The sequence below is a fragment of the Cricetulus griseus genome, chromosome 3, assembly GCF_003668045.3.
Source record: "Cricetulus griseus strain 17A/GY chromosome 3, alternate assembly CriGri-PICRH-1.0, whole genome shotgun sequence".
Taxonomy (NCBI): Eukaryota; Metazoa; Chordata; class Mammalia; order Rodentia; family Cricetidae; genus Cricetulus; species Cricetulus griseus.
Window position 1 is genome coordinate 264,498,480 of NC_048596.1, and position 26,957 is coordinate 264,525,436.

At 39.5% G+C, this 26,957-nt stretch overlaps 1 protein-coding gene across 4 annotated transcripts in view; it reads left to right on the forward strand.

The window, feature by feature from the left end:
- The window catches only part of Jarid2 (jumonji and AT-rich interaction domain containing 2), a 188,735-nt gene that overhangs the window by 64,768 nt on the left and 97,010 nt on the right, over positions 1–26,957 (forward strand). For all 4 annotated transcript variants that reach the window (XM_027410455.2, XM_035442940.1, XM_027410454.2 and 1 more), the window contains one exon: positions 25,684–25,819. In XM_027410455.2, the coding sequence (XP_027266256.1) occupies positions 25,684–25,819 (136 nt within the window). The remainder of the gene's footprint in view (positions 1–25,683; positions 25,820–26,957) is intronic.

Here is a 26,957-nt window from a genome sequence, read left to right on the forward strand (position 1 = left end):
TGTTTAGCTCATTTTCTTAATGATTTATAATTGCTTGGTCAAATACTTTTTATAAATCTAACTTTTAGAGAAGTTAGTTGCTAAAAATTATAGAAGAGGGCTGGAGAGATAGATGATTTTTGCTGCTGTAGAGGCCATGGTTTAGTAACCAGCATTGATTACAACCACCCACACTGTATCCTGATTCCAGGATACAGTTCCTTCTTTTGACATCTTTGGACACTGGGCATGCGCTCGAGCTCTCTCTCTCTCTCTCTCTCTCTCTCTCTCTCTCTCTCTCTCTCTCTCTCTCTCTCCCTCCCTCTCTCTCCCACACACACACACACCAACACACACACACACACACACACACACACACACACACACACAGCAAAACACTCAAACCCAGGGGCCAGCTGTGGACAGTAGCATATGTGACAACCCTGAGCTGCCTGCCATGTTTTCCATAGGAGTATTCCATAGTGTCTCTGTTTAAAAATGAGCATTAATATGTCTTCATCTTTCTCTGCTAAATGTATATCTTCATTTACCAGTTACCCCAGACATTTGTATTAGTATAATTGCATGCTTTGTAGTGCTAATTTGATGAGCAACACACAGTATGTCCCATCAAACTAAAAATACAAGAGGGCATATGTGATGAAAAAGAAACAACTTAGATTGTCGTTGTAGGCCCTGCTGTCTGTGTGTGGAAGTGTTATTTAGGATGCTCTAGGAAGATGTAGTCACATGGGCACAATTTTATTAGTGAAAACACAAAAGATTTCTGTGCTGCCCTTTCCTTTCTTAACATGTTACCCCTGACTGGCTTGGAGCTTGGCTATTTTAGACAAGGCCGGCCTTGAACTCACAGAGATCTCCATCTCAGTCTCCCAATGACAGGGATTAAAGGCGTGTACCGTCATGCTTGTTGTGACTGGATTATTTGTTTTTGCATTCCTAGTTTAGTAGTTTGAAAAAGACATAACTTTCAAATTTGGTTATGTGATTTCTGGGATTTTTCCATTGAACTTTAGAACAAGGGTGTTTATTAAGTTCCCTTTGTATGCAACCAAATGAGCCCTACAGTTTTGGTGGACATTATTATTGCTGGTTGAACTTAGTGATGATGAATAACATGTTAACCCCCCCCCCCAAACTGGATCACAGCATAATATTAGGATATTGTACATCAAAGAACTTTGGGCTATAGATGGTTCGGTGGAGGGGAAGGAAGGGTAGTCTAATAGCCTGTTATTGTGCTCTCCAACATTTAGCAGATGTTCTTTGAGTTAATACTACTCTTCAGTCATCTTTGACACAAGCAGGATCTGGATAAGATCAAATTGTTTAGATGAATGTGCATTGATCTTGCATCACAAGTCTAAGCCAGACAGACAAGGAGAAACTAACAGTGAAAGATTAAAAAAACAAAGGCAATTAATAATAGGAGAGTAGCTTCCATGCCTGCGATTTACTTGATTTTCCTTTGTGTATGCTAATTTTAGGCTTATCTTAGGGAAGGACCCATTTAAAACAAAAGCTTTAGAATATGAAGCTCCATAGTGGATCCTGCCTGGTGGATCATGGTTGATAGCATGGGCTCTTAAGGCTGTTTGTTGGGGTTTTAAGGAATCACAAGATTTTCTTTAAAAAGATTTATTTATTATGTATACAGTGTTCTGTCTGTATGTATCCCCGCAGGCCAGAAGAGGGAACCAGATCTTATTACAGATGGTTGTGAGCCATCATATGGCTGCTGGGAATTGAACTCGGGACCCCTGGAAGACCCAACTAATGTTCTTAACTACTGAGCCATTTCTCTAGCCCCAATTTATCATTCTTCAGAGTGAGGCTTGATTTTTATAACATTCAGTGGTGAGTGTTAAACTCAAGTAGTGGTCAATCAATCCTTAAGTCAGTTTTGGGAAGATGTTGAAGTTTATTTAGTGGATATTGCTTGAGTGTTTAATTTCTATTACCTTGCTACTGCATTACAAAAGGAAAGCATGCTTTGTGAGTTTTCTTAACTGTGTGCGTGTTTGTGGTATGTGTGTGTTGATTGGCCAGGCTCTGCTGATGATGGCAGGGGAAAGAGATTAACACAAATGGGCAATTGTTGCCCTAAAATATGGGGTTCCCTCTGCTTAAAAGGCAAAAGTTCATTAGGGTTCAGGCAAGATGGTTCTACAAGTAAAGCACTTGCTGTGCAAGTCTACTTACCTTTGTTTCATCTCTGGAATCCAAGTAAGAATGGACTAAAAGAACTGTATTAAAAAAAAGGTGTATTGACTATGTTCTATACCTGCGTTGCACTCTTGGGTTTCAGTAAAATTTTAGTTTAGTTTATTACCACTGTAATGCCATAACTTTCTCAGATAGTTGATTTTTACAAATAACTTACTCAGGTTAAGCGTTGTGCGATTATATACTAATCTTGTGAATGTATATGTTGGTTATAATTTTGACAACTCCAGATAGTACCATATCCTTTTATAGTACCTGTTTGTAGATTTTCTACAGAAACTCATAAGGTTGACTTGTCTAATGTGGGTTAGAGTCAGGTAAAAATATAAGGGTGTTTATTAGGAAAAAGCCTTACTTACAGAGCAACCTAGCCAGCCGGCAGGGCAGAAATACAGCAAGCCAAGGATGAAACCGAAGAAGGGAAGCCCACGTGCGTGCTCCTCACTCTTAAACCTTCCCTACATCACCCTGACCACGCCCTCGAAGGCTGGCACACTGTAGCTAGCCCCTAGCAGGCGTGGTAACGGTTTCCCCTACACTTGTCTACAGGTTTTTGATGTGTTTTTTTTTGTTTGTTTGTTTGTTTTTAAATCATTAGCTCTTCAAATTCTTCAAGTGCTACATACGATCTCAGCTGGTATTAATTTTATTAATAGCACTCTACAGAAATTCCACCAAAACACAGTATATATTTGACGCATTGGGCCTGTACTTGTTGTTTGGTGTTGTTTGTTTTTCATCTTCCTGATGGTTATTTCAAGAAATAATTTTTTTGTGTGTTTTTGCCAAAGCCTTAATCAGAGAAACAAAATAGCTGTAGTTGCAAAAAAAAAAAAAGTCATAATTCACAACAAATAATGGATTTTTGTTCTGTGTGGGGTGGGGGAGTTGTTGTTTGTTTTGATACTGCTGCAACTGTTTTTCAGCTCAGGAATTTTAGTCAATGGCTTTACCTACTGCTTTCCTGGGTGTGCTACTCTGAAGTTTCTAGTTATTTTTATGCAAGGAAGTTCACCTGGATGGCTTAGGAAATTTCTACTCTGAGCTCTACTCTAACCAACTATCATGGCTTAGGATGATTTTGTACATGTATTGCTCTATCGACTAGACCTTGACTTATTTAGCCTTTACTAATGTATTTGTCTGTAAACTTTTGGTTTTTCAAGACAGGGTTTCTCTGTGTCGCTTTGGATCCTATCCTGGTACTCCCTCTGGAGACCAGGCTGGCCTCGAACTCACAGAGATCGGCATGCCTCTGTCTCCCGCGTGCTGGGATTAAAGGCGTACACCACCAATGCCCGGCTTTGTCTGTACACTCAAAATCCCAAAAGTGTAGAAGGTTTAGACTGCTGCCTTTATGAAAGGGAAAAAGCTTTCTGTATGGGGAAAATTGTTCCCCCACCCCCCCATATCGTCTTCTTCCTTCGTAGTTTTTAAATTTTATTTATTTCTTTTGCATTTATGTAAGCATATCATATGTATACAGTGTCCATAGAGGCCAAAAGACAGCATAGAGCTGGATTTTCAGACTGTTGTGAGCTGCTGTGTAGCAGCAGGTGCTCTTAACAACTCAAGTGCTTCCTCTTTGAGTTCTGGGCAGCCTCAACAATGCTCTCAAAATCACATCACTTGATTGCATGATATAGAGAAATTAAGCTGGAAAAAAACTGGAAGTGTCCTTCTTGCTGGCCAGCTTTACAATTTTCTCTTAAACCCCTCCCTCCACAACAAAAAGGGGGAACAGCTATTATTTCATACATGCTTGCAATTCACCTTGATCACACCTAACTCCTAACTGTATACTCACTCAACATATCATAAATTACTTTCAGGTCCTTTTAGTTTTGTTCCTGCCTTTGGAATATTGACTGATGTGATCTCATGCAAGTAATAACTGCTGTGAGGATCGTGCAATGTCCTGAAGGCAACAAACATTTCACAGTACTCCTTCTCAAAGGATCTTTCTGTCCCCTCTACCCTTTGCTTTGGAAAGGGAATTGATACAGATGTTCCATTTAGGGATAAGTATTCAATAGTCAGTCTCAGTACTTTGAACATTTATGAAGCTTTACATTAACTGCTGTCTTGCCAAGATTTGAAAAGTAGCCTTAATCTGTGGGTATAATGTAAGTATTTGGAAGGCAGCTTGACAGTATGTGCATTTAACAAAACAAACAAACTAGTAGACTTCCTTTCAGGGCTCATAACTTCTGAGGCCCTGGGTCTTTGACCACATTTTATAGTACCAGGCATAAATTAAATTATGTGGAACATGACTCAAATCCAGTCAGAAAGAGATTTGTTACCCCTGTACCTTTGCATGCTGCTGTTGAACCTAGTGGTCATATCTCGCCTGGCATTGGATTGTAGCATTCAAAGTTCAGCACTTGACAATACTTTCCCTGCAGTTTGCATTGCTTTGGAACTGTGAAGGCAGGCACTAGGGAGGAAATGTTTGGGGTCAGTTCCAGCTTGATTTCTTTTTGTTCTATAGCCAAATTGTATTCTGTTTTATCAGTAGTGTTTTTTTTTTTTTGTTTGTTTGTTTTTTGTTTGTTTGTTTGTTTTTTTACCTCACAGGAGGTATTTTACACACCTGGTACTTAATGTTTTCTTTGGAAGCATTACCTACATATGCAAGGGTCCTGTGTTCAAAATTTTTTTAATTAAATTTTTATTCTTTTTGGGGAACAGTGTCCTTGAACTCTCTAGACCAGGCTGGCTTGGAAGTCACACATCCACTTGCCTCTGCCTCCCTAGGACTGGGTTGAAAGGCATGCATCACTATGCCCAGTTGTAGTGCCTTTGCATTCCCCTTGAATCTTTAGTTTTACTAACTGTATTTACAGTAGTTGACATTTTATTAGTGTTGCATTGTTAGGAATAAAATCAAGACCATTTTATGACTTCTAGGTTTTATAAATTTATAAGTAATTGCATAAATTTATTCTTCCTTAACATACAAATTTAGAGATTGTTTCCTTGAACTGGATATGTTCTGAAGAGGAATTCCTTTTCCTTCTCTTTGGTTAGGGTTGCATGGCAGCATTTGAGTTTAACCTAGCCTTTGGGTCTCCATGACCCATTTGGGGCTCACTGAGAGAGCCCTGAACTCCCAACCTGTGGCAAGTTAGCAGTTTTTGCAGAGTGTGTGTGTGTGTGTGTGTGTGTGTGTGTGTGTGTGTGTGTGTGTGTGTGTGTGTGTGTGTGTTCTGTTTAACTTATAGTATAATGTGCAGAATTTACTCCGTAGGTGCTGGCTGTTATTAAGCTATTGGCCTTTGGAATACTGAAGTGAATTCTGCTGGTGAAAACCTCTTGTGTTGTCAGATGGAGATGGAAGCTTTGAAGAGCCTCTGACTCTTTAATCCTGGCAAATGCACAGCAAAGCATCTATTTGGTGAATGTGACTGTGGTCCATTCGGTTCTTTAAATGCCTTTCCTAAAGAATCTGGCTTCCGTTAATGAATTCACTTATTCACTAGAAGAGCAATTCAATTTTTATTACACAGTAGCTAGAGCAGGTGTTAGAAACTCCTGTTGCTAACAATAATGGCAATCAGCATTTTAACTTTTTTCTTTACTGTCTGCTGTCTTGTGGTTTTCCACTATTCATGTATAGTGGAGGTAATTAAATACGTGCAGCTCCTCCTCTTATGAATGTTTGCACCTCTTTTAAGTTTTCTTGGCCTTCCCACATTCTGGTTTCAATTATCACGTTGATGGGTCTCTGGTTTGTAGGACAGATTTGTGGCTATGGTGTGGTCTCCCTTTATTTCCTTTGGCTCTTCTGCAGTTGTTTAATACCCTGGTATCCTCTGGTTTGTTCAAGATACCTAAGTAAGGTTCCTCACTATCACAATAAACTGCTTCCCCTGTCTCCTGATTACCCACACATGCAAAAGAAGCTGAATGGAAAGTGGACAGTGAGCCAGTTTATCTCTCTTGAAACAGTAAAGCTATTTTGGACTGCTTTCTTAAAGCTGTGTTAGTGGCCAGACTCTTAGAAGGAGCTATCAGGATTTAAGAATTTAGCCATAAATGATAAAAAGGATACATGATGGTAGGTGGGAAATGCTCGCTTACATCTTCTCATGGTCAATAGGAAGGAAATAATGACAATGAGAGGATATAGAAGAATATGGCCTATATTTTGTTTTGTGAGCAAGCATTTTTTTTGGCCTTTCTTTGCTGGTCGTCTGTCCTGTGCACATGTGTGAGGAGGTTTCATTTTGATATTGTGTATTTTAGACTCCTGAGTATTTTTTATTTGTGGATTACAAAAGGCCAAAATGGATACATTACTCACCACTTTTAACACTGGCATCTTAAAAATGTGGAAAGTAACATCAGCCTATTAGAAAATAGAAGTGTGTTTAGACTTCGAAAGAAACTTGGATTTAAAATGACACTGAGATTACTGGTGGTCCACCTGTAATCTCAGTATGCGGGAATCCCATGAGCAAGCTGGCTAACAAGGCTAGCTGAATTATTGAGCTCCTCTAAGTGTACAACCTCATGTGTGCATTCGGGTGGAGTAGGTCCTGTGCAGGAGATTAACACACCACCTATCTTTGCACACTACCCCTTCCCCTCTCCCTCACCCCAATTTTCCTTTATAGCCCAGGCTGGCCTGGAATTGTGTGTAGACCAGGCTGGCCTCCCAGAGATCTCCCTGCCTCTACATTCTGTGAGTGCTGGGATTAAAGGCATGAGCCAGCTCCATTTTATATTTTGAGAAAGGCTCTCTGAACCTGGAGCTCACCAATGTAAGTAGTTGGTGAACAGCAAACCTTAGAGATCCTCTGTCTCCAACTCCTCTCACTAAGTTATAGTCTGCTGGCCAGCTTTTTGATGTGAGGGTTGGGGTCCTGACTGAGGTCCTCATGCTCGGGTGACAAAGCAGATTATTGACTGACCCATTTCTAAAGCACATAAGTATTCTCAAATATATTTTGTTGTACACTAGGAGGCAAAACTGGTTAATTAAGCCCATGAGAACAACACTTGGACTGAAGCAGAATTTTAAGTTAATGGTGTGTGCCTTAGGGATTGAAAACATTAGTGAGACTCCTTAAACCACAGCAGAACATTCATGAACTTTGGCCTTGCAATTTATATTTATTTCTGAGAGATAACCTTGCCTATATATTAATTAGAGGATGTAGTGAGTATTTTTCTACTTGAAGATGGGACTCTTTTGGTGATGAGAGTTGCTAAAGAAAAAATGTTCCAGCTGAGAATGGAGCTCTGTGGGCAGGTACACTTTTAGTATTTTCACTTACTACCAGTCACAGTCTGTGTTCCAGTTGACGCCTGAGTGAGAGAAGTGGGCCCAATTGAGTTCGTCTGAAGAATTGTTTAAGTAAAGAACTATTTCCGTGTTGGAAAATTCCTATTTCTATTTCAAGGGTTTTTGCAGTCTGAAGGTAGAGGACAAATTAAAGACTACTGTTTTAGAAGTGGGTCTGGGTTTTGGCATTGGCAACTTGATAATTACAGTTTTGGCAAAAGAGCTTTGGATTTTGGCTCTGGAAGAACTCCTGAGGAAATAAATGCGGAAGGAACCTGGATATCACATCACAAAGGGAGGAACAGACTGCAGAACCAAGACTGTTTTAGGCTAGTGCTTTTTGGCACCAGCAGGATTACTCTGTAGGGACTCCCATCATCCCCACAAGAGAAACAGCAGTGTCTTAAGTCTGGCCATTTGTTTTAATGCATACATCATCTTTTCTATTCAAAACTGAGTATTTTCTATTTTTCATCAATAATGAAGAAAATAGAGCTCACCTCAGCAAGTTTATGGTAAGCAATAGGAACCTAGGAAGATTGTTTCTTAGACAAAACCAGGCATTTTCTGGAAGGTGAATGAAGTAATCAGGATGTGTTTGTTGTGCTCCCAACTTCTAACACCTTCTTTCTAGCATGTGTTAGAATTCTCTCAGAAAGATTGACCTAATGAAACAGGAGGCCTGGGTTGTTAGCCCTTTCCTTCTCATGAACATCTGACCATCATTTATTCTTTTTAGATCCCACTCTCATGTGAAATGAATTGATATTTGTACATTAGGTGTTCTGTTGCTAGCAGTTTTGAGCATTTAATTTAGTGTCCTTGTGGTCAAGCCTTATTCCCCATTAATGCAATTTGTGTGCACTCCTTCGTACCCCCCAATTATTCACCAATAATTTGTAGGTTCAGCTGGGAAGTTATCTTAGGTTTCTGAACATTTGCTGTGTGGTCCATTGATGTTTTGGCACCAGTGGCTGCTTCAGTCGGCAAGAAAAGAGACATCCTCATTTATTTGCCCTGGCATTTCTTCATGGCTCTCCAGACTCACTTTCTCTGATCACACACTAGATTCTTGGTTCTCTTTTAAAACTATATTAGCTGCATTTCACAGCATCTCAGTAGATGCTCAGAACCAATCCCACTGAAGTCTTACTTTTACCTAGAAGTGCATACTATGTACATACTTATTATGAAGATTGACTCACCAGGAACAATAAGATCAATAAAATAAAACACAGCAGTTATACTCCACTGCATCTGGTTTGAGCTACTTAGGCTGTCTAGTGTGAAAATACTGGATAAAGGGATAATTCGTGTATGTGCTGGGCAGAACTGCTTAATGGTATGAGATTTCATCACTACTAAGAATGGTAATCAGATTAAAACATAATTGTTTAGATACTAAACTTGCCATTTAATCAGTTTTTGAAAACAGGTGAATTTTAAACCATGGTAAATGGAACCTAATCAAGGAGAGCTAGCTTGTTTTGACATGCCTGAAGACTTATTTTATGTGAATGGGTGTTTTGCCTGTGCACCCTATGCATCTAGTGCCTGCAGAGTCCAAAAGAAAGCATCAGGTAGCTGGAATTGGGCTTAAAGTTGTCAGCTTTGGCATGCTTTAAAATGAGTATTTTTGTTTGTTTGTTTTTTTGTTTTTGTTTTGAGATGGGGTTTCTCTGTAGCTTTGGACCCTTTGCTAGAACTTGCTTTGTAGATTACCAGGTTGGCTTTGAAGCCACAGAGATCTGCCTCTTTCTACTTCCTAAGTGTTGGGATTAAAGGAGTACACCACTACCCCAGAAAAACATTGAACTGAACCAGAGGATGTGAAGCCCCTTAAGTAGATAGTAGTTTCCTTTTTTTTTTTTTTTTCCTAAAAAAATAGCCATTTCCCATGTGTACACAGTAAGTAGCACTCTTCTCCCAGTAGCTTCTACAGTGACGGGCAGACATTTGTTCATGTAAGCTGTAGTCTTGTTCTCCTCTTCTTCCTGAAATCTTGTTTCTTGGACATCAACAGAGTTCTTGGGATTATTAGTAAGAGGTTCTTCTTAGGACCCATTTTAATGTGATTATTGTCTTTGCAGTTTTCTAACAGCAAAAAGTTGGCACTGCAAGCAGATAAAGATGAAGGCACTGCTGGGATGCTGCCATCAGAACCCATGAAGCAGAGAATGTGGTAGCAGGGTGGGAGGTTTGGGCAGGTTCACATGTGTGCTCATCTCTTGATGTCCTTTCCTTCCCCTCTTGTAAACATGAAGCTGTTGGTTCATACACTTGTCCTAATATGTAGGGAACAGAAATTGGAGGGTGTGGGCCCGGATGCAGGCAGGGGAAAGGTAGCACAGGAACTCAAATTAGTTTGTAGACATTAGTGCAAGTGAAATTCTGGGTTTTGGTCATTATGTGTAATTCGGTGTGAATGTATGTTTACAGCGGAGATATTTTGTGTGGGCATAGATTTGCATTTCTTCTAGGCTTGCTGATTGTAAAGTTAGTATCTAACTATTGGAGGAATAGCCAAGCTGCTTTTCAAGCCAAAGCAGTTTCTCATACTCAGCATAGTGTAGGATGGGTTTCTGTGTCTCACATCTTGCCAAATGCTGATGATTGTTTTTGAAGCATATCATTGTGATTTGGCTTTGAGTTTGTACACTAACTAGTGAATGCTTTGAGTACCTTACTGTGCAGCTTCCCATTCTAAGAAAGCCCTCTTTCATTCTCTTTATTTGGACTTCAGTGTTAGGTTTGCATTTGAGGACTTTAGAGACTGATATACACTAGTAAAATTTTATTCGTAAGTAGAATACTATTTGATAGAAGTATATTAACAATGTTTTAGAGATTAGTTACCTGCCTAGATTACCCTCTTATCTTCATTGAGAAATAAGTGCATCAAGAAAACCCTTTAGCCATTTCTCCATTTCCACCATCTCTTTATGGTTTTGTGTAATACTAATAATATAAGCTAGAGACAGGCCTTAGGGTTCAAACTGAAGATCAGAGATGCAAAGCAGCCAAGCCAGTAGCTCTTACCTCTACCTCAGGCCAAAATGGGGGGTCCTGTCTTCCCTACCAAGCCTCAAACTGTATTCGCCTGTCTTCCCTACCAAGCCTCAAACTGCATTCCTCTGCTCTCCTGTCTCCTCCGGCTTATATTCCTTTCTCTGCTCAGCCATGTTGCTCCTGTCTCCAACTGCCTAGTGCTGGGATTAAGGGCATGTGATCCCTAGTGCTAAGATAACCTTTGTGTGAGCTGTTTGTATTTTAGACTGGATCAGTTTTGTGTAACTCAGTGTGGCCTTGAACTACCAGAGATCATCTGCCTCTGTCTTGGATTAAAGGTGTGCACCACCACCAACTGGCCTCTATTGCTAACTGGTATGGCTGCTGGGATTAAAGGTGTGCATTACCACTGCCTGGCTCTATGACTAGCTTTGCATTTTGATCTTCAGTGTCTTTATTAAATCATAAGTAATATATCACCACAGTTTTAGTTCAGAAACTTCTTTCCAATAACCAGACAAGTAGTGTTATGTTTCTTTGGAGACATGGTTTGGGAATAGGTGTTTTACAATATATGTTACCGATTACTGTAGACCCTGCTAGGGGTTCATTCTTTATTAGCAGCATGCTGTAGGGACTTAATCTTTTAATTCAGTAAAGTTAAAACAATCAGGAAGATCCCTGTCAGGTACCATATACCCCTGGATCCAGTTCAGTGGTGGGTTATTTTCCCTTCAGCTCCTGTGTTTGTAGTCTTTGGAAACTACCTTACCAAGTCAAAGAGGTTTTGTAGTTAATTTAAGGATCATGGAATGGTGAGAGACTCTCTGTATATACTCAGTGTCGTCACAAAGGTCCTGTAGAAGATCAGGAAAAAAGACACTTGGAAATAAGAATCTAATCTGGTAGTTAGGGCATATGAGGATAGGCAAGAGAATCTGCAAAGCAGGGTACATAGGCAGCAACTGGAAGCTTGACTGTAGGCTAGTGAAAGATATTGGATTTCTGAAAGAGAATTCTTTAAAGACTTCTTTAAACACATCTGGTACATTGAAAACACTGGATCACAGTTAAAAAGTAGCCATTTGGATGCAAACTTCATGATATTATAAAAGAGCTTTTATATAGTGTGGGTCCAAGTTTTGAATTGATAGCTTCTTGAATTAGTTGATCCCTTTTGATTTGAGACTCTTCCAGTGCGCCCCCCCCCCCTTTAGGAAGGGCAATAACAACCCTAAGAAACAAATATTGAATATAATGACTGTTCTTTGCCATATTCCTGCTGGAATTCATCCACTAATTGAGTCAGAAAGTCATAGGATACAGTCCATGTTTGTAGGAATGAAGAGTTTAGTTCATACAAGTTATTTAAACCTTCTTGTAGAATGGCCAGATAACACTTGGAAAAGTGGTATTTGAAAAAAGGCAGATGAAGAGAAGATAGATACAGCTGAAATGAAGTACACATAGGGAAGGAAGTGTCAAAGATAGGAAAGATAGCTTCACAGTCCTGCTGGACACAGCAAGAGAAATACTGATGTTCATAAAAACGCCGTTACCAATGAACATTGGTTCCCCTTCCATTTCTACATATCTGGTCATTTGGTGGTGAATGTCACAACCCCATCCTATCCTTGTACAATGTCTGTTCTGAGTCTTGGGTGTTCTGTGAGTATAACTTCTCCAAGGTACTGTCTGTAAATACTCAAAGCTTTAAGCTCTTTTAGATGACCTTTACAGAGGCTACACTAATACTTAGCATTCAGAAGTCTTTGCAAAGTTTCACTTGGTTGGATGAAAGTGATTGCTTTTGCTTTGCATACAATAAGAGGATGTTACAAGTCTTATGTTTGCCAGACAATAGAGTATTTGTACAATTTGTAAACTTGTAAGATTTTAAAATTTTATTGGGCTTAACATTCCAAAGTAATTTAAAGTAAAATTTGATTATCTTAATCTAAGTTCACTTATTATTTATTAAGTTTATTAGGTTATTTTTATTGCAGAGTGGTAGTGGCACATGCCTTTAATCCCAGTGCTTGGGAGACAAAGGCAGGTGGTTCTCTGAGTTTGAGGCCAGCCTGGTTCTTGAGGTACCCACACTCTCTCATAGTAACTTTCGTGTTGCTATTGTGTACATGATATATTTCTCTATATCTTCATCATCATCATCATAAAATTTTCCTTTCCTATAATCATAACTAAAGATTTGTTTTGGGAGAAATTTATTTTGTTAATGTCTACATTTTCTTCTGATGAAAATACAGGAGCAAAAAATACATAAGGGAGAAATCAATTTGTTTTATGATCTGATATTTAAAATTCTACTTGTGTACCTGGGTATAGTGATACACACATGCCTTTGATCCCAGCAGAAGCAGGTTGGTCTCTGGTCTATATAGTGAGTTCCAGGACAGCCAGGACAATGCAGAGAGACCATGTCTTACCTGTGTTAAAGTATTCTAAGGACAGGGTTGTAGATGTAGGCTTAGGATGATGCACTGCAGCAAAAACCTGTGTCTGTGATTTTCCTTCGTGTGTGTTCTAAGCCTTTTGGCTCGGTACACAGTGAAAGGTCATCCTGTAGGGAGATAGACCTCCCAGTGATCTTCTTACATTTTGAGTTCTATATATTTCTTAATCAAGGAGTCCTTTCATGAACATCTGCTGAGGCTATCAGAACAAAGTTCAGGAAGTGCAACTACAGGCATTTATTTATAGCATAAGGTGTTGTAGTTCAGACAGCAGTGTATCTTCTGATAGACTGCGGAGAGCAGGTTTAGGGTCTGTGCTTACAGTCTAGCTCTTGTGCCACATGGCAGGCAGGAGCCCTGGAGCAGGAGGGTCATGAGTTGAATGCTAGCTTTGAATATGAATATATATATATATATATATATATATATATATATATGGTTAGGCCTTCTTTTGAAACCCCCCCCCCAAAAAAAAAAGCATACTGCCAAGGGAGGATCTAAGAGGGGGAGGTGTAGTTTTATAAAATGCCTTTTTTCAATACCAGCCTTAAATCACACAATTTTTTGATTATTACTGTAATAAACAAAAGAAAAAAAAGCCCTCTGAATGTAAACTGTAGTTTCTAATAAGCGACTGCACAAGGGATCTAGTGATAGTGTTAGTTGTATTTGTGGAGAAGTCTTTTCTTTTAATAAATATCTAGAGTATTAAACTTTTACTTACTTATATGTGTCCGGGTAGGTGGGAGCAGTCTGGAGGCTATTCTTCTTTAGAAGAGTAAATAATTTTATTTTGCTTTTTAAACTAGAGATTTGAAAACATGTTTAAAAGAAAGTTTTATAAGCCCGTGAAGACTGTTCAGTGGATAGAAATACTTGTTGCTAACCAAGCCCTAAAGAGATCACTCCCACTCCAAACCTGTTGGTGTAGGTTGAGGGGGCCACAGCAAGTGTGTACAAACAAATAAGCTATTAATAAATAATAAAAGCTTTAATAAAATGTAGGTAAATAACACCTGGAGTATTCTTTCTCGTTATTTTAAAGTGTGGATTGCTTAATATGGGTTGCACTTTGTTTGCTCTTTGTAAGGCTGAATATGATTTGTCATTTTATTTTAGTTTTCTCTTTAATAAGGCATGTAGGGGCATGTTGTGTTCTTGCCATCTCCTGCCAATTCACAAACACTCCCTATCCTATTTCCGGAGATGTTTTGTCCTGCATCTCACTCAGGCAACTCTTACTCCCGAAACTCTCTTGTTGGTCATATAATTTTTTTTTCTTTGTGATGTTCAATGTCACAGGTGTTTTTTCTTGTGTTCTGCAGTCTTACTAAAAAAGTTGGCTCTTTTTTCTGGTTATAGTAATTCTAGACAGTATTTTATTCCTGAGGAATACCTGCTGTGTTTCTTCTTTGAGGTTAGGACTTTGTTTGGATTCTATCAAGGATTTAATTTTTTTCTTAAAGCAATTTCATTATCAGCAGTTAATGTAAATGCAAAGAAAACATTCCTTCTAACCAGTTGACTTGCCTTGAATTTCTATTTTTGATGATGGAGTATTTGAGAATGGAGTATTTTGTCAAAAATTATTTTAAGGCTGTTGCTAAGGCTCAGAAATTAAACACATTGGTGACAAGAGTTTGATCTCTGGGGCAATCACAGTATACGATGGAACACCTATAAGCTGCCCTCTGATCTCTGTGTGAATATATACAGGGTTTCTCTGTGTAGCTTTGGAGCCTGTCCTGGCACTCTTTCTGTAGACCAGGCTGGCCTCGAACTCACAAGGATCAGACTGCTTCTACCTCCCGGGTGCTGGGATTAAAGGCATGAGCCACCAATGCTCAGCTTCTTTCCTTTCCTTTCCTTTCCTTTCCTTTCCTTTCCTTTCCTTTTCCTTTTCCTTTTCCTTTTCCTTTTCCTTTTCCTTTTCCTTTTCCTTTCCCTTTCCCTTTCCCTTTCCCTTTCCCTTTCCCTTTCCCTTTCCCTTTCCCTTTCCCTTTCCTTTTCCTTTTCCTTTTCCTTTTCCTTTCTTTTTAAAAGATAGGGGACAGGGGACCTCTTATGTAGATCAAGCAGTCCACTGGCCTCAGAGAGATCATCTGCCTCTGCCTCCTCTGCCTAGATCATAGGTTTGCACCATTATTTCCTGCTCAGGGCCTGAGTTATCACAGGTGTGCTCCAGTGGCCTGTGTCTGTAACATCCGTGCTGGTGGAGACAGGTTTTTCTGGTGTTTCATGGGAAACTAGCATAGCTGGAAAAGATAAGCTTCAGGTTCGATGGAACCTTGTCTTTAACAAGTGGAAAGTGACCTCCAAGTGAGAACACACACAGGAAAAAGGGGAGAGAGACAGGCTAACACAGAGAAGGAAGATGGGGGTGGGGAGGAAGAGAGGAGAAAGACTTCCTTGTGGAATAATGTGTAACTAAAGCTCATCTTTAGACTAGGACTAGTGTAATTTACAGAGAATGGATAACTATTGCAGCAGAGCTCCTCTAGTAAGGGTCTTCCCCTTATGGAATTGTTCCGTTTGTGTTATAAAGCCAGGCGCCGTTGTAGATGAGGCTGGTAAATAATACCTAATTGTTGATACTACACTCTGCATGACTATGAAAAAGAATTAGAGTAAGTAGACTGTTGCCAAGTTTACTTTTGATTTACAGTCAGTATTCGTGGAACTTGAATACTCATTGCCTGGCATCTGCTTTGTGATATGGAACCTCCTCTCTGTCTGAGATCTTGTCACCTTGTCAAGAAGGAATTTTGTGTTCCCAGGTGAATCAAGTAAAGAAAGAACGGTTAGGTAGATCATGGGTGCTAAGAACCATGGAGCCTGACCCCTGGATTTCCAGGTGCTTTAAGTCAGACAAGTGAGGGGTTGCTTTTAGAAACACTGTGTGGTGTGAGGAATGGTGGGGACAGGGATTGGTTGGTGGCAGAAACCATTTTGCAGAGGGGTTAAGAGCCTGGCTGCTGTTGAAGTTTGTGTTTCATAATTTGAATGGCAGAGAACATTTCCTGATTCCAGAGTAAACCTAACCCGGAAGTCTGTAGTTAGATATACCTACAATCCTATCAGTATCACCAGGATTTCTTGGTCACCCTTCCTTGTACTGCATAGCAAGTAGCAGGCTGGCCTGTCATTTATACAAAACAAAAGTCAATATAAAAAAAAAGCTACAAGTTTATAATCTGTAGGTAGCCACAACAGTGATACAAGGAATCTCATAACTAGGGCTCCATGGAAGGAAGTGCTTTGGTTTGGTTTTTCCATACAGGGTTTTTTTTTGTTTTATTTTGTTTTGTTTTGTTTTCCTTTTTCCTGTGTAGTTCAGGCTGTTCTAAAACTGGCCCTATAGATTAGGCTAGTCTCAGAGATCACCTGCTTCTTCCTCTCAAGTAAGTCCTGGAATTAAAGGGGCACACCACCATACCTGGAGCAAGAAAATGTTAAAAAGGTTCCCAGAGGTCATGTATATTGAGATGTGCAAGGGCATACTTTTAAAACTGGTGGTGGCGGTGTGGTCAGTAAATACTAAACACAGCAATGAGATTTTAGTATGGTAGGTAAACAAGAGGAGAGTACTGTTGAAAATGAAATGTTTTATATTGAATTTGTCAAGGATAGCATTTTTTTTTTTTCTTTTACTGGGCAGTGAGTACAGTTGTCATGAAAGGTGGATGAATGTAAAAGTTGTATGCACTATTATTTCTCACCTGAACTAGCAGTGTCAGTGGCTAGAACATTTCCAGGGCATGTGTCCTCTAAACCCTGTAGGTGTTTGTGACAAGCCACACATACATTCCTAGTATTTGAACATTTTGCCTATGAGACTCAGTTCCTCTTATGTTTTTCTTTTCCTTTCCTTTCTTTCTTTCTTTCTTTCTTTCTTTCTTTCTTTCTTTCTTTCTTTCTTTCTTTCTTTCTTTCTTTTGAGATAGGGTTTCTCTGTGGCTTTGGAGGCTGTCCTGGAACTAGCTCTTGTAGACCAGGCTGGTCTCGAACTCACAGAGATCCTCCTACTTCTGCCTCCCAAGTGCTGGGATTAAAGGCGTGCGCCACCAACGCCCTTTGTTTTTCAACAATTTCTGAAAATTTATTTCACCAAATAAATATTTTGCTAGTTCTGGTGCTTCCTATAGGTAGGCATCATAGAGATTTGAAGCAAGATGTGATGTGTGTTGGTTACAATTTGTGCCTTGGCTGTGTTATAAATAAAAGGTTGTGTGTGTGTGATGATATTTAATAGACTCATTATAAAAGTTCTAAAAAGAAAGCATAGTATGTGGTCCACAGAGCAGCATAAGTGGGAGTAGAATAGATGAGACAGACATTTAAAGTTGTGTCTAAACACAGATGTAATTTATCTGATGTAATGTAGATTATTTAATATCAGAAGGACATGAGATACAATATAGCTGTTTCTATTACAATTAAGGTCAGAGTTTGTTTGCAATGTTTAATATCAGTAAAAAAGGCATAATAATTGTTGTTTGTCTAGATGAACAGTCCCCTGGTAATGTGTGTATACACTGCTGCTTATTCCCGTTGAAGATTTGTTGCTGAACCCACGAGCCAGTCCAATACTGATTGAGTTTATATAAAGACTCTCCTAGACCCTGCTGGAAGGTGTGTGTGTGAACTCTTAGACATAGTTCACAGCCTGTATTTGGCTGTCTCTGCCTGAAGTAGGGGAGAAGTAAATCCAGATCATGTGACATTCGAGCGGCCTCAATCTTTGAAGTTTTAGTAATTTAAAAGCATATGAAAGTATTTTATGTATACAAGGAACTGTAAAACTGCCTTGTCTTGTACAGGTGGCCCTGACACGCAGTGGCTTGCCTTATATGTGAAAGCGACACACATCAGTAGAAGGTGTACTTTGTAGAAGCTATGTGAACCATGGCTTTGGATCTCCTTGGCTAGAATTAATACTTTTTAAAACCATTTTGGAACTATGCAGTATATGGAGGTGATAGGATGGTTGCATGTCTTCAATGCATTTCCTACTTTACTAGTCTTCAACTTAAAATAGGTTTTAGAGGGGCACAATCCTGTGGTAGGAACATCTATTTGCATATCGTTTTCAGAATGCTGTATCTATACCTTCTCTGCATGATAGAAATGACAGGTGAAGCAGGCAGGATTGGAGTCACTTGGAGGATGGTTATGTGGATGGGCATGTTGTATAATGTAATAAAATACGTTAGCAAATAGCATACATGGTCAATGGAAACCTTGGCCAGATTCATGCATAGTGCTGTCTAGTAGAACTTCCTGTGGTGCAACTTTATATAGCTGAGCTGATATTTATTTATTTATTTACTTATTTATTTTGCAACATTCTGCTTCCATGTATATCTGCACACCAGAAGAGGGCACCAGACTTCATAATGGATGGTTGTGAGCCACCACGTGGTTGCTGGGAATTGAACTCAGGACCTCTGGAAGAGCAGCCAGTGCTCTTAACCTCTGAGCTGTCTCTCCAGCCCCCTGAGTTGATATTTTATTTGGTGTGAGTACTTGAAATGTTACCAGTATGATTTGGTAAATTCATTAAGTCATCACCAAGACTGATGGCTACTATACTTGGGGTGCAATTTAGGAAATGATTTTTGATGGATTTGGGGACTATTCCTACTTAACAGAGGTCACTATGCCTCCTCTACCTTCTAAGTGCTGAGTTTATAAAGAAACACCACCAAATCCTTCTTGATTTCATTTTTTTGAAGACAGAAATAAAAATTTATTTTACCTTTAACCCTCTTCATTCCTTCTGCGAAAGATCAACGGAAGTTCGGATTTCTGCTGGATTCTTGGAAATAATCCTCCTGTAGATGTGGTGTCTTTGAATATGGCAGGAGTAAAGGTGTGGGCGGTACTAACCCTGGCTGCTCCATTCTGAGTGGACCCTGTCTTGGCAGATGTGGCCTTCATGACAACAAATGTCTGACACGCTCAGACGCAACAGAGCCGACTTGGCATAAAAGCTCAGTTGGTGGCCTGAGATTCAGGCTGTCAGAGTTGTTTTTCAGCAGAAGTTCATAACTTCAATTGTAGCTTTAAAAAAGGCAGTAATGAAAGATAGGAGTTTGAAAGAAGCAAAACTCTTTGCATTAGCGTCTTCAGACCAGTTTCCTTAACTCAGGAAACGCGTCTGAAGAAACTATGCTTGGTATGTTTTCATTTTAAGATCAAGCTCAATGTACATCACCTAGCTACTTAATTGTATTTTGGGTGTGAATTATCTGACTAACCTTTCCTTGTTTTAGGTAAAACATCAATTTTAAAAGTAGTTTTAGTCGTGGATTAGTATTGGGCTGATCTGAGAGGACTCTGAGTAAGGAAGTGATCACACCCCAAAAGTACGTCTTTCAGCCTTTCCTTTCGGCAGTGTCTCTTACCAGTTTTAGTTAGTGCCAGGTAAATCCATTTCTTCATCCCCCCATTTTTGTTGTTTGATGCTTTTTCAATTGTTGGAACAGGCTGCAGGTATCTGGAATACTCGTTGAAAGGCATTAGTGAAGAGGAGAAAATGGCTATCAAGCTTTTCCAGTTTTGTTGAACCACCACCTTCAGTACAAGTCTCGAAGGCTCATGGGCAGCCGAGCAGAGAAGTCACAATCACTAAATGTTGACTATTGCCTGGCTATCAGTGAGCACTCACTAGATCTTGCTATCAATTCAGACAGTACCACTTTCATCATCTTTCCCAGCTCTTTGAGGAGACTATTTTATTTGTACCTTCTCTGCAAGCTGAAGTCATATGGGTGGCCCTTTTATTGAGGAGCTGTCATTAGAAAGCAGCAAGCTGGAACAGCCCTCCAAACATGGTTTTTTGTTTTCTTTTAATTGAGGTGTTCCTATATGGTTAGAGAAAAGCTTGGTTTGCATTTTTGTATACCCCTGGTTTCTGTTAGAAATTTTTTTTTGTTTGGGAGTGTTTGAAAGATTCACTTATTTTGTCATTTTGTGGAGACTGGTACAAAAAAAATTGTGCAAGAGATAAATGTGATGATACTTGCTGGATCTATTTTTGTTGTTGTTGTTGTTGTTGTCTTGTGTTACAGTAAGCTCGAATTTTTCCTGCACCTCCTTCCATGGTGCTGCCAGGTTGCAGGATCATGCTTCTATTAGTCCTTCCCCACCATAGAAACCAGATTTTGAGCTGTATATTTCATCTTGCCTGTCAGATTTTAAAGGCAACTCATGGCATGTTGTGTGACCAAAAAGAATGTATGAGAGAGACCAACAGTGATGGGCAGGATTTGTGGTATTTTAGTACCGCTCTCCATTTGTACTTTGTGATTTCAGAGACTTTATGGACTTTGTAATTTCAGCAGTCATAGTAGCAACAGTAGATGAGCATTGGAAGCCTTCATCTTAGATTTGCTGCTCACTGTTTGCGTAGCCTTTATTACAAAAACAAAGTAGTGTAAGGTTGACATGGGCATGGGACAATATTGTACACAGCAGTGTTTTTGGAAGTTCACATATACAGAAGTCTGCTGAGGATTTTGTTAGGGTGCAGTTGCTGAGAACTACAAAGATAGATCAGGTTCAGGGTCTGTGTTTGTGTGTGGCACTGTCGGATTAGGTCCATGTGGTTGGATTTGCAAGGAGTTAGTGAATTCCCCCAATAATTTTTATTTTTGACTGTAACCATTCCTTCAGCCCCATACATAGAAATGTATTTTCAACTCTTCCCCTCCATGATGTGAGCTTTGTAGAATTGTTTGCTTCGTCTGTTCAATGGCACATGCATAATATGTGCTTATTAACACTCTCTCTTTTCTCGTGTCCACTTGTCTGTTCATTCCTCTCGGCACATGTGTGGATGTCAGAGGACAATTCTGTGGAGCTAATTCCCTCCTTTAACCTTTTTGTAGATTCTACCAAGAGCCATCTGGTTTCTGAGCCATTTCCCTGGCTTGATGAGTCTACTAACTTTCTGGGATTCTTGTTGCAGAACATGAAGCTGCCGGGGTTTTTGTGTTCTATTCTTTTTTGTAGAAAGTATTATGACTGCATGATAGATTTACTTCCTGATCAATTGTCCCCCACTTCTTTAAAAACAATACTTCAGAATTGTTTTAAAGGTTGTAAAATAAGTGGCTAAATAAAAGAAAACCCTTACATTTTCCCTTTTGCACCATACTAGAAGTGGATAGGTTGCTTGGGTTTGTGGGATTTCTTTTCATTACTGTACTTTCTATCTGGCAGGGAGAGACAGAGCCGTGTTACCTATCATGGACAAGACAGCATTGTGAACATCAAGACAAATACTGGATTTAAAAACCGATTTGGGAATGTTTTTCAGGTTCATGCATTAAAGGGTTTGGGGCTAGAGTGTAACACGAGACTCTTGGAAGATATAGAAGAGCAGAAACAACAGCAGAAACAACAGCAAGGAGTTGAGCATTGTATGTAGTGTTTACCAGGAAGTACCATGGAGGCTCATTAAATTATGTTCATGCATACCTTAAGATGAAAGATTTTGTCTTACTTGGTCTAGGCGCTTAAATGGTGGACGGGGGTAGAGTGGTGGAGGCATTGTGTAAAAGGACTGTTGAGAATGAGAGCTACTCAAGCTTTTTGTCTTTGTCACTGCTGAAGGTAGGTGATTTAAATCATTACTATGCCATAATTTCAGGCATTTCACACTGGCAATGGGAAAATAGGGTGGACAGAGTCAGGAGACAATAAGAAGGAAGACCTCTATTAGTGTTTATTTCCTGATTCTATACATCATTCTACATAGCACCTGGAGAGTGAGTGGCTGGCTGCCTAGGACAGCAGGCTTGGTCTGCTTTTTGCACTGTGTACCCTTCATTGCTAGGGAACAGCGGGCACCACAACTCTGCAGTTATGAAAGGGAGTTTAGTACTGAATATTTTGTATTGTCACCTAACGAGCACAGTCAGTTGCAAATCTTGACCAGCCATGTCGATTATAAAATAACAGGTGTGCATGTCTATGAATTTTATTTATCAGTGGTTTGAAACTGTGTAATCTATGTCATTCATAGGTTGCTTCTTCTATATTTAGAGTATTTATTGGTCTAATGAAGCTGCTGATGTCCATCTTACGTGGTGTAATTCTCTCATGTAGCGCCTGAGTCAGGATGAGGGCTCTAGCCCTCTCAGAATGCAGCAAATCTTCATGGGACTCTCATTCACAGAGCTATTTTGGGGCTTTATGATTTATAAACTGTTGATGGATATAATAATAGTCATTGTTTGTTCTGGAAATACAGATGAAAAGAATGAGAATGTGATGGTAGTGAAGAGAATTCTGCCTGACAGCTTTAATAAACAGGTCCTGGCTGCTTTTAAGGTGGATTTTAGCCCAATAAGCCAATCTCCTGCCTGTAGTTAGCATTAACATTTGGTTGCAGGTAATCTGATAAGGGAGTTTGCATAAGCAAACTCAGGAGTGTTGCTGTAAAAAAAATTAATTCAGCCACATTTTGATCTTCATATATTGTATATCTACTTTATGTACCACACTGATTAATTATTTGAATTCTACAAATGGGGTCTGGTTAAAAGCCTTTATGTTTGTTTCTGGTTCTAATCATGATTTTGAAGCCATACCCTAAGGTGTGGCCACCACCACAAGCTCCACTTGTTAGAACAAGATGCCACTACATTTCCCATTTTTGTCTAAATGCGAGGGTTTTAAACCTGATACAAAAACTATATGTAATAATAACAGGTATCAAGTAGAATCCAGGAGAAAAAAAGCTAAAAACATACAAATTTAGACCTACAACCATTAAGAGCAACATTAAACTAGAAACATATACTAAAGGTTCAGTCCAAGGGTAATGGTATATAGCAGAGACTACTCCAATAGCTATCTGATTCTGGAAAAGTCTATTTAGTCTTCAATCTCATCAAAGACCTGAGAAGGAAAGTAACATTACTAGGGTATGTAGGAAGTGCCTTCCTAAAGGTGCAAGAGATAACAAACACTAGGCTACCTGGACAGTCACCCAAGGTCTCACAATAACATCAGGGCAACTAACTTTGGGTAAGGCCTAGAGTATCTGACAAACCATATCAGCAGGAAAGTTCAAAAGCCTGTCCTACCCTGACTTGGCAAGGCTTAGCAGTCTTTTTGTTTATCTCCTACTTGTCCAGTTAGGACAGCATGCCCATTGTCAGAGGTTGAGGCAAGGGCCGTTCTTTGCTCCAAACTCCAGTTTTTCCAAGAAGACAATGAACTTTAAATGGAGTGTCACCAGTGCCCATCATACTCTCAGGAATAGCTCTGTGCTGTCAGGAGTAATTGTGTCTCAAGTCAACAGAGTTCTAAATTAGTAAAACATTTAAGTGCCATATTCTGTAGGTCTTTGATGTGTTAGAAGATCAGATATCTATGCTGAGTACATCTCTGAGCATATGGAGGGCCTGACTAACATAACCAGATGTAAGTGATTATAACTTGTAATTCTCAAAACATGTTGCTTACTGACTGAAGCTTTCCATATATAAATTAAACAATCTTTAAAAAGATGTACAGCATGAGGACAATGACCTTGAGATTGTAACACACACACACACACACACACACACACACACACACACACACACACACACACACCACCCCCGCACATCTTGATCAGAGGTAGAACTGTATAGTGTAAAATGATAAAACTGTTCTAAATTAATCAATATACAAGCATGTAGAAACATACATAAATACAATATGATAAAAATAACTTGACATTTGAGTGTACAAATATTGTGAACTGAAAGAGGAACCTATACAGTATGACAAATATAACTTTAAGTTTGAAACAATATACAGAAATGCAAAATTAATTTTACATAAGTATCAATATATAAAAATCAGTAGTTGCTAATACAAGAAACTATAGCTTATAGTTACTAAAATAGTTCACAAGGGGCTGGAGAGATGGCTCAGCCATTAAAGGCTAGGCTCAAAGCCAAAAAAATTAAATAAAATAAAATAGTTCACAAGAAGATACTAATCACCCTATCACTTCTCATCCATTTCCAAAAAGAAATTCCTAAGTTGTAACTTCATATTCTACCCCAACCCTACACAACCAATCCTAAACAGGTGACAACTATCCGTCTCCTAGGGGAAACCCAAAACATCATCTAAGCTAACTGTAGGGAAAGGGTGTGCCATTTTCTTAGAATTAGTTCTAGCTGTCATGGGAGCAAAGGTGTCTCTATGGGATACTGTTAAAAAACAAACAAACAAACAAACAAACAAAAGAACCAAAAGAAAAAAAAAACACTAAAGCAATGGTTACTTCTTAAGAGGACTAGTTGTAGCCGGATATTGGTGGCGCACGCCTTTAATCCCAGCACTCGGGAGGCAGAGGCAGGTGATCTCTTCGAGTTCAAGGCCAGCCTGGTCTCCAGAGCGAGTGCCAGGATAGGCGCCAAAGCTATACAAGTGGATCATCTTCAGCTAGTGAATCTATAATTGTCTAGGGCATTTTCTTTACTGTAAGACAATGGTTCTCAACCTAAGAGTCATGACTGTTTTGAGGGGGTATCAAAGAACCCTTCCAACGGGTGTTGCAAAATTACAGTTATGGAGTAGTAACAGTTTATGGCTGAGGGACACCACAACCTGAGGAAACTATATTAAATGGTCACAGCATTAGGAAGGTTGAGAACCACTGCTGTAGTTAATCCTGGAAGCTTAACAAGAGTGCAGCTTCATGTAGGGCTTAGACTCTTTATGTTGTTGGTTTTCTTTCTAAGAAGTAGTTTGTATTTATGCAGAGTTTAGAAATTTAAGAGCTGGACAAGACTTCTCTTTGAGTCTTACATGGTTTGTTTATGATGGGAATAAAAAAACCTGTTATTCCCTGGTTGACAGTCCTGAGATTGTGCTTCTGCTGTGCTTCTGCCCTAGCAGAAAGGAGGATGGAAAACACAAATACAAGTGTTTTACCTAGACATCATTATTTTCTCTATTCAAGCTTGAGATAACCTGTTACAAAATGCTGAAATCTTATAGTAGGTTTGTGATTGTTAGCACAGTGCAGAGGTCCATAGAACAGAACCTCCGAATGTTCTTAGCCAGCAGAATTTTTGCATCCTGAATAGGCATCTATCTACACGGTACCACTATTTTCCTATGCTATTTCCATGATTAAACCTAGGTCTGTGCCTAGCTACCCCCAGTAGCCCCCTCCTTCATTATTTATCAAATAAAATGTACAGTATTCAACCCACTTAAAAAGAGAACCACATATGTAATGTGCACACTTGTAATGTAGTTTGTATGTAGTCTAACTCACTGTACATCTGGTTTGAAGATAACTTCATGCAGCTTCAATATTAATAGTGAATTATGTGGTTTTTTTTTTAAAGGAGGTTTGCATTCCTTCATTGGAAGGTTAGCTTGAATTGTGAAGAAGGAATACATCGCCTCTTTATACTTTGTTACTGAATCATATAATACTTGTTAGGAACATGACACCTGTTTCCCGTCATATCCCCCCCCCCCCCCCCAGTAGGTGACCTCAAACTCGTGGAGATACACCCAACTCTGTTTCCCAAGTAGTGTTAAAGTTGTGTCCACAACACTCAGTGGAATACTGCCTTTACAGTACTGTTAAAGGTGTGTCCTTTACAGCGAATTTTTTGTGCTTGATTTTTGTTAACTCTCCTTCTATTTCCACAGGATGACAGTGATGGGATCCCATGGTCAGAAGAGAGAGTGGTACGGAAAGTCCTTTATTTGTCTCTGAAGGAATTCAAGAATGCACAGAAAAGGCAGCATGGGGAGGGCATTGCTGGGAGCCTGAAAACAGTGAATGGTGAGTTCACAATAGGAACTGAATATGGTCTTTCCGTGTTGCCTTGTTCTGAATTGGGTGGGTGCTTACAGGTTGAGCTTGCTGGATAAGCAGTTTTGGATATATATATATATATATATATATATATATATATATATATATATATATATTTTTTTTTTTGAATTTATAGATTTTTTTTCTGTTCCCTTATGGACTGCAAAATGGAATTGGGAAGGTGCCTTACTCTATTTTGTAGGTTATGAACTGAATGTGAAGCCTATGTTCCCTCCCTCCCTCCCTCCTCCCTCCCTCCCCTCCCTCCTTTCCTCCCTTCCCTGCCTCCCTCCCTCCAATGTCTATGCAGTGTATGCACAGAACCCTTTAATGATCTTGCTGAAATGTGGAGCCTTGTGTCCTATGTATAGAAATAGCCTAAAAATCTGTTACTTCTTGTGCTGTGCCACCAATCATGTGAGCACCCCTCTGGTTTCCTTGTTGGCCAGGCCAGGCTGGTTGCTACAAGGTATGGGTGTAACAATGATTAGAATCCCTGATCTCAAAATGAACCTCTTCCTGTGTTTTTCAAACAGATATAAAAAAACAAAATAAAACAAAAAACAGACGGAACTGGTCCCTTGTTTATTCTTTTCTCTGTCTCATTCAGTAGGCTTTTTGAAGAAATAGTGCTAAAACTACCAACATTTCATTGTCTGTTTCTAGCTGTGGTTTATTCATATATATGTATATTCTGAGATAGGGTTTCTCGGTTGCTTTGGAGGCTGTCCTAGAACTTGCTTTGTAGACCAGGCTGGCCTCAAACTCAAAGATTTGCCCACCCCTGCCTCCTGAGTGCTGGAATTAAAAGTGTGCACCACCACTGCCTGGGTATTATGCATCTGTTAATTTCTTATATGGAATTCTTTTTTATGTTCCACTTTGTATGAGGCCAGGGTCAAAGAAAGAGCCATGGAAAGAGACCCTATTCTTATCTTAAAGGTTTGGCTGTAGACACAGGTCTATCAGCACATACAGTGTACCAGGTGCCAAGTGATAGTTCACAGATGGCTTCCAATTTTCTTGTCCTCTTCTCCCCTGACTCCCTCTCCCGCCATGATTTTTCTTGTGTGTGTGTGTGTGTGTGTGTGTGTGTGTGTGTGTG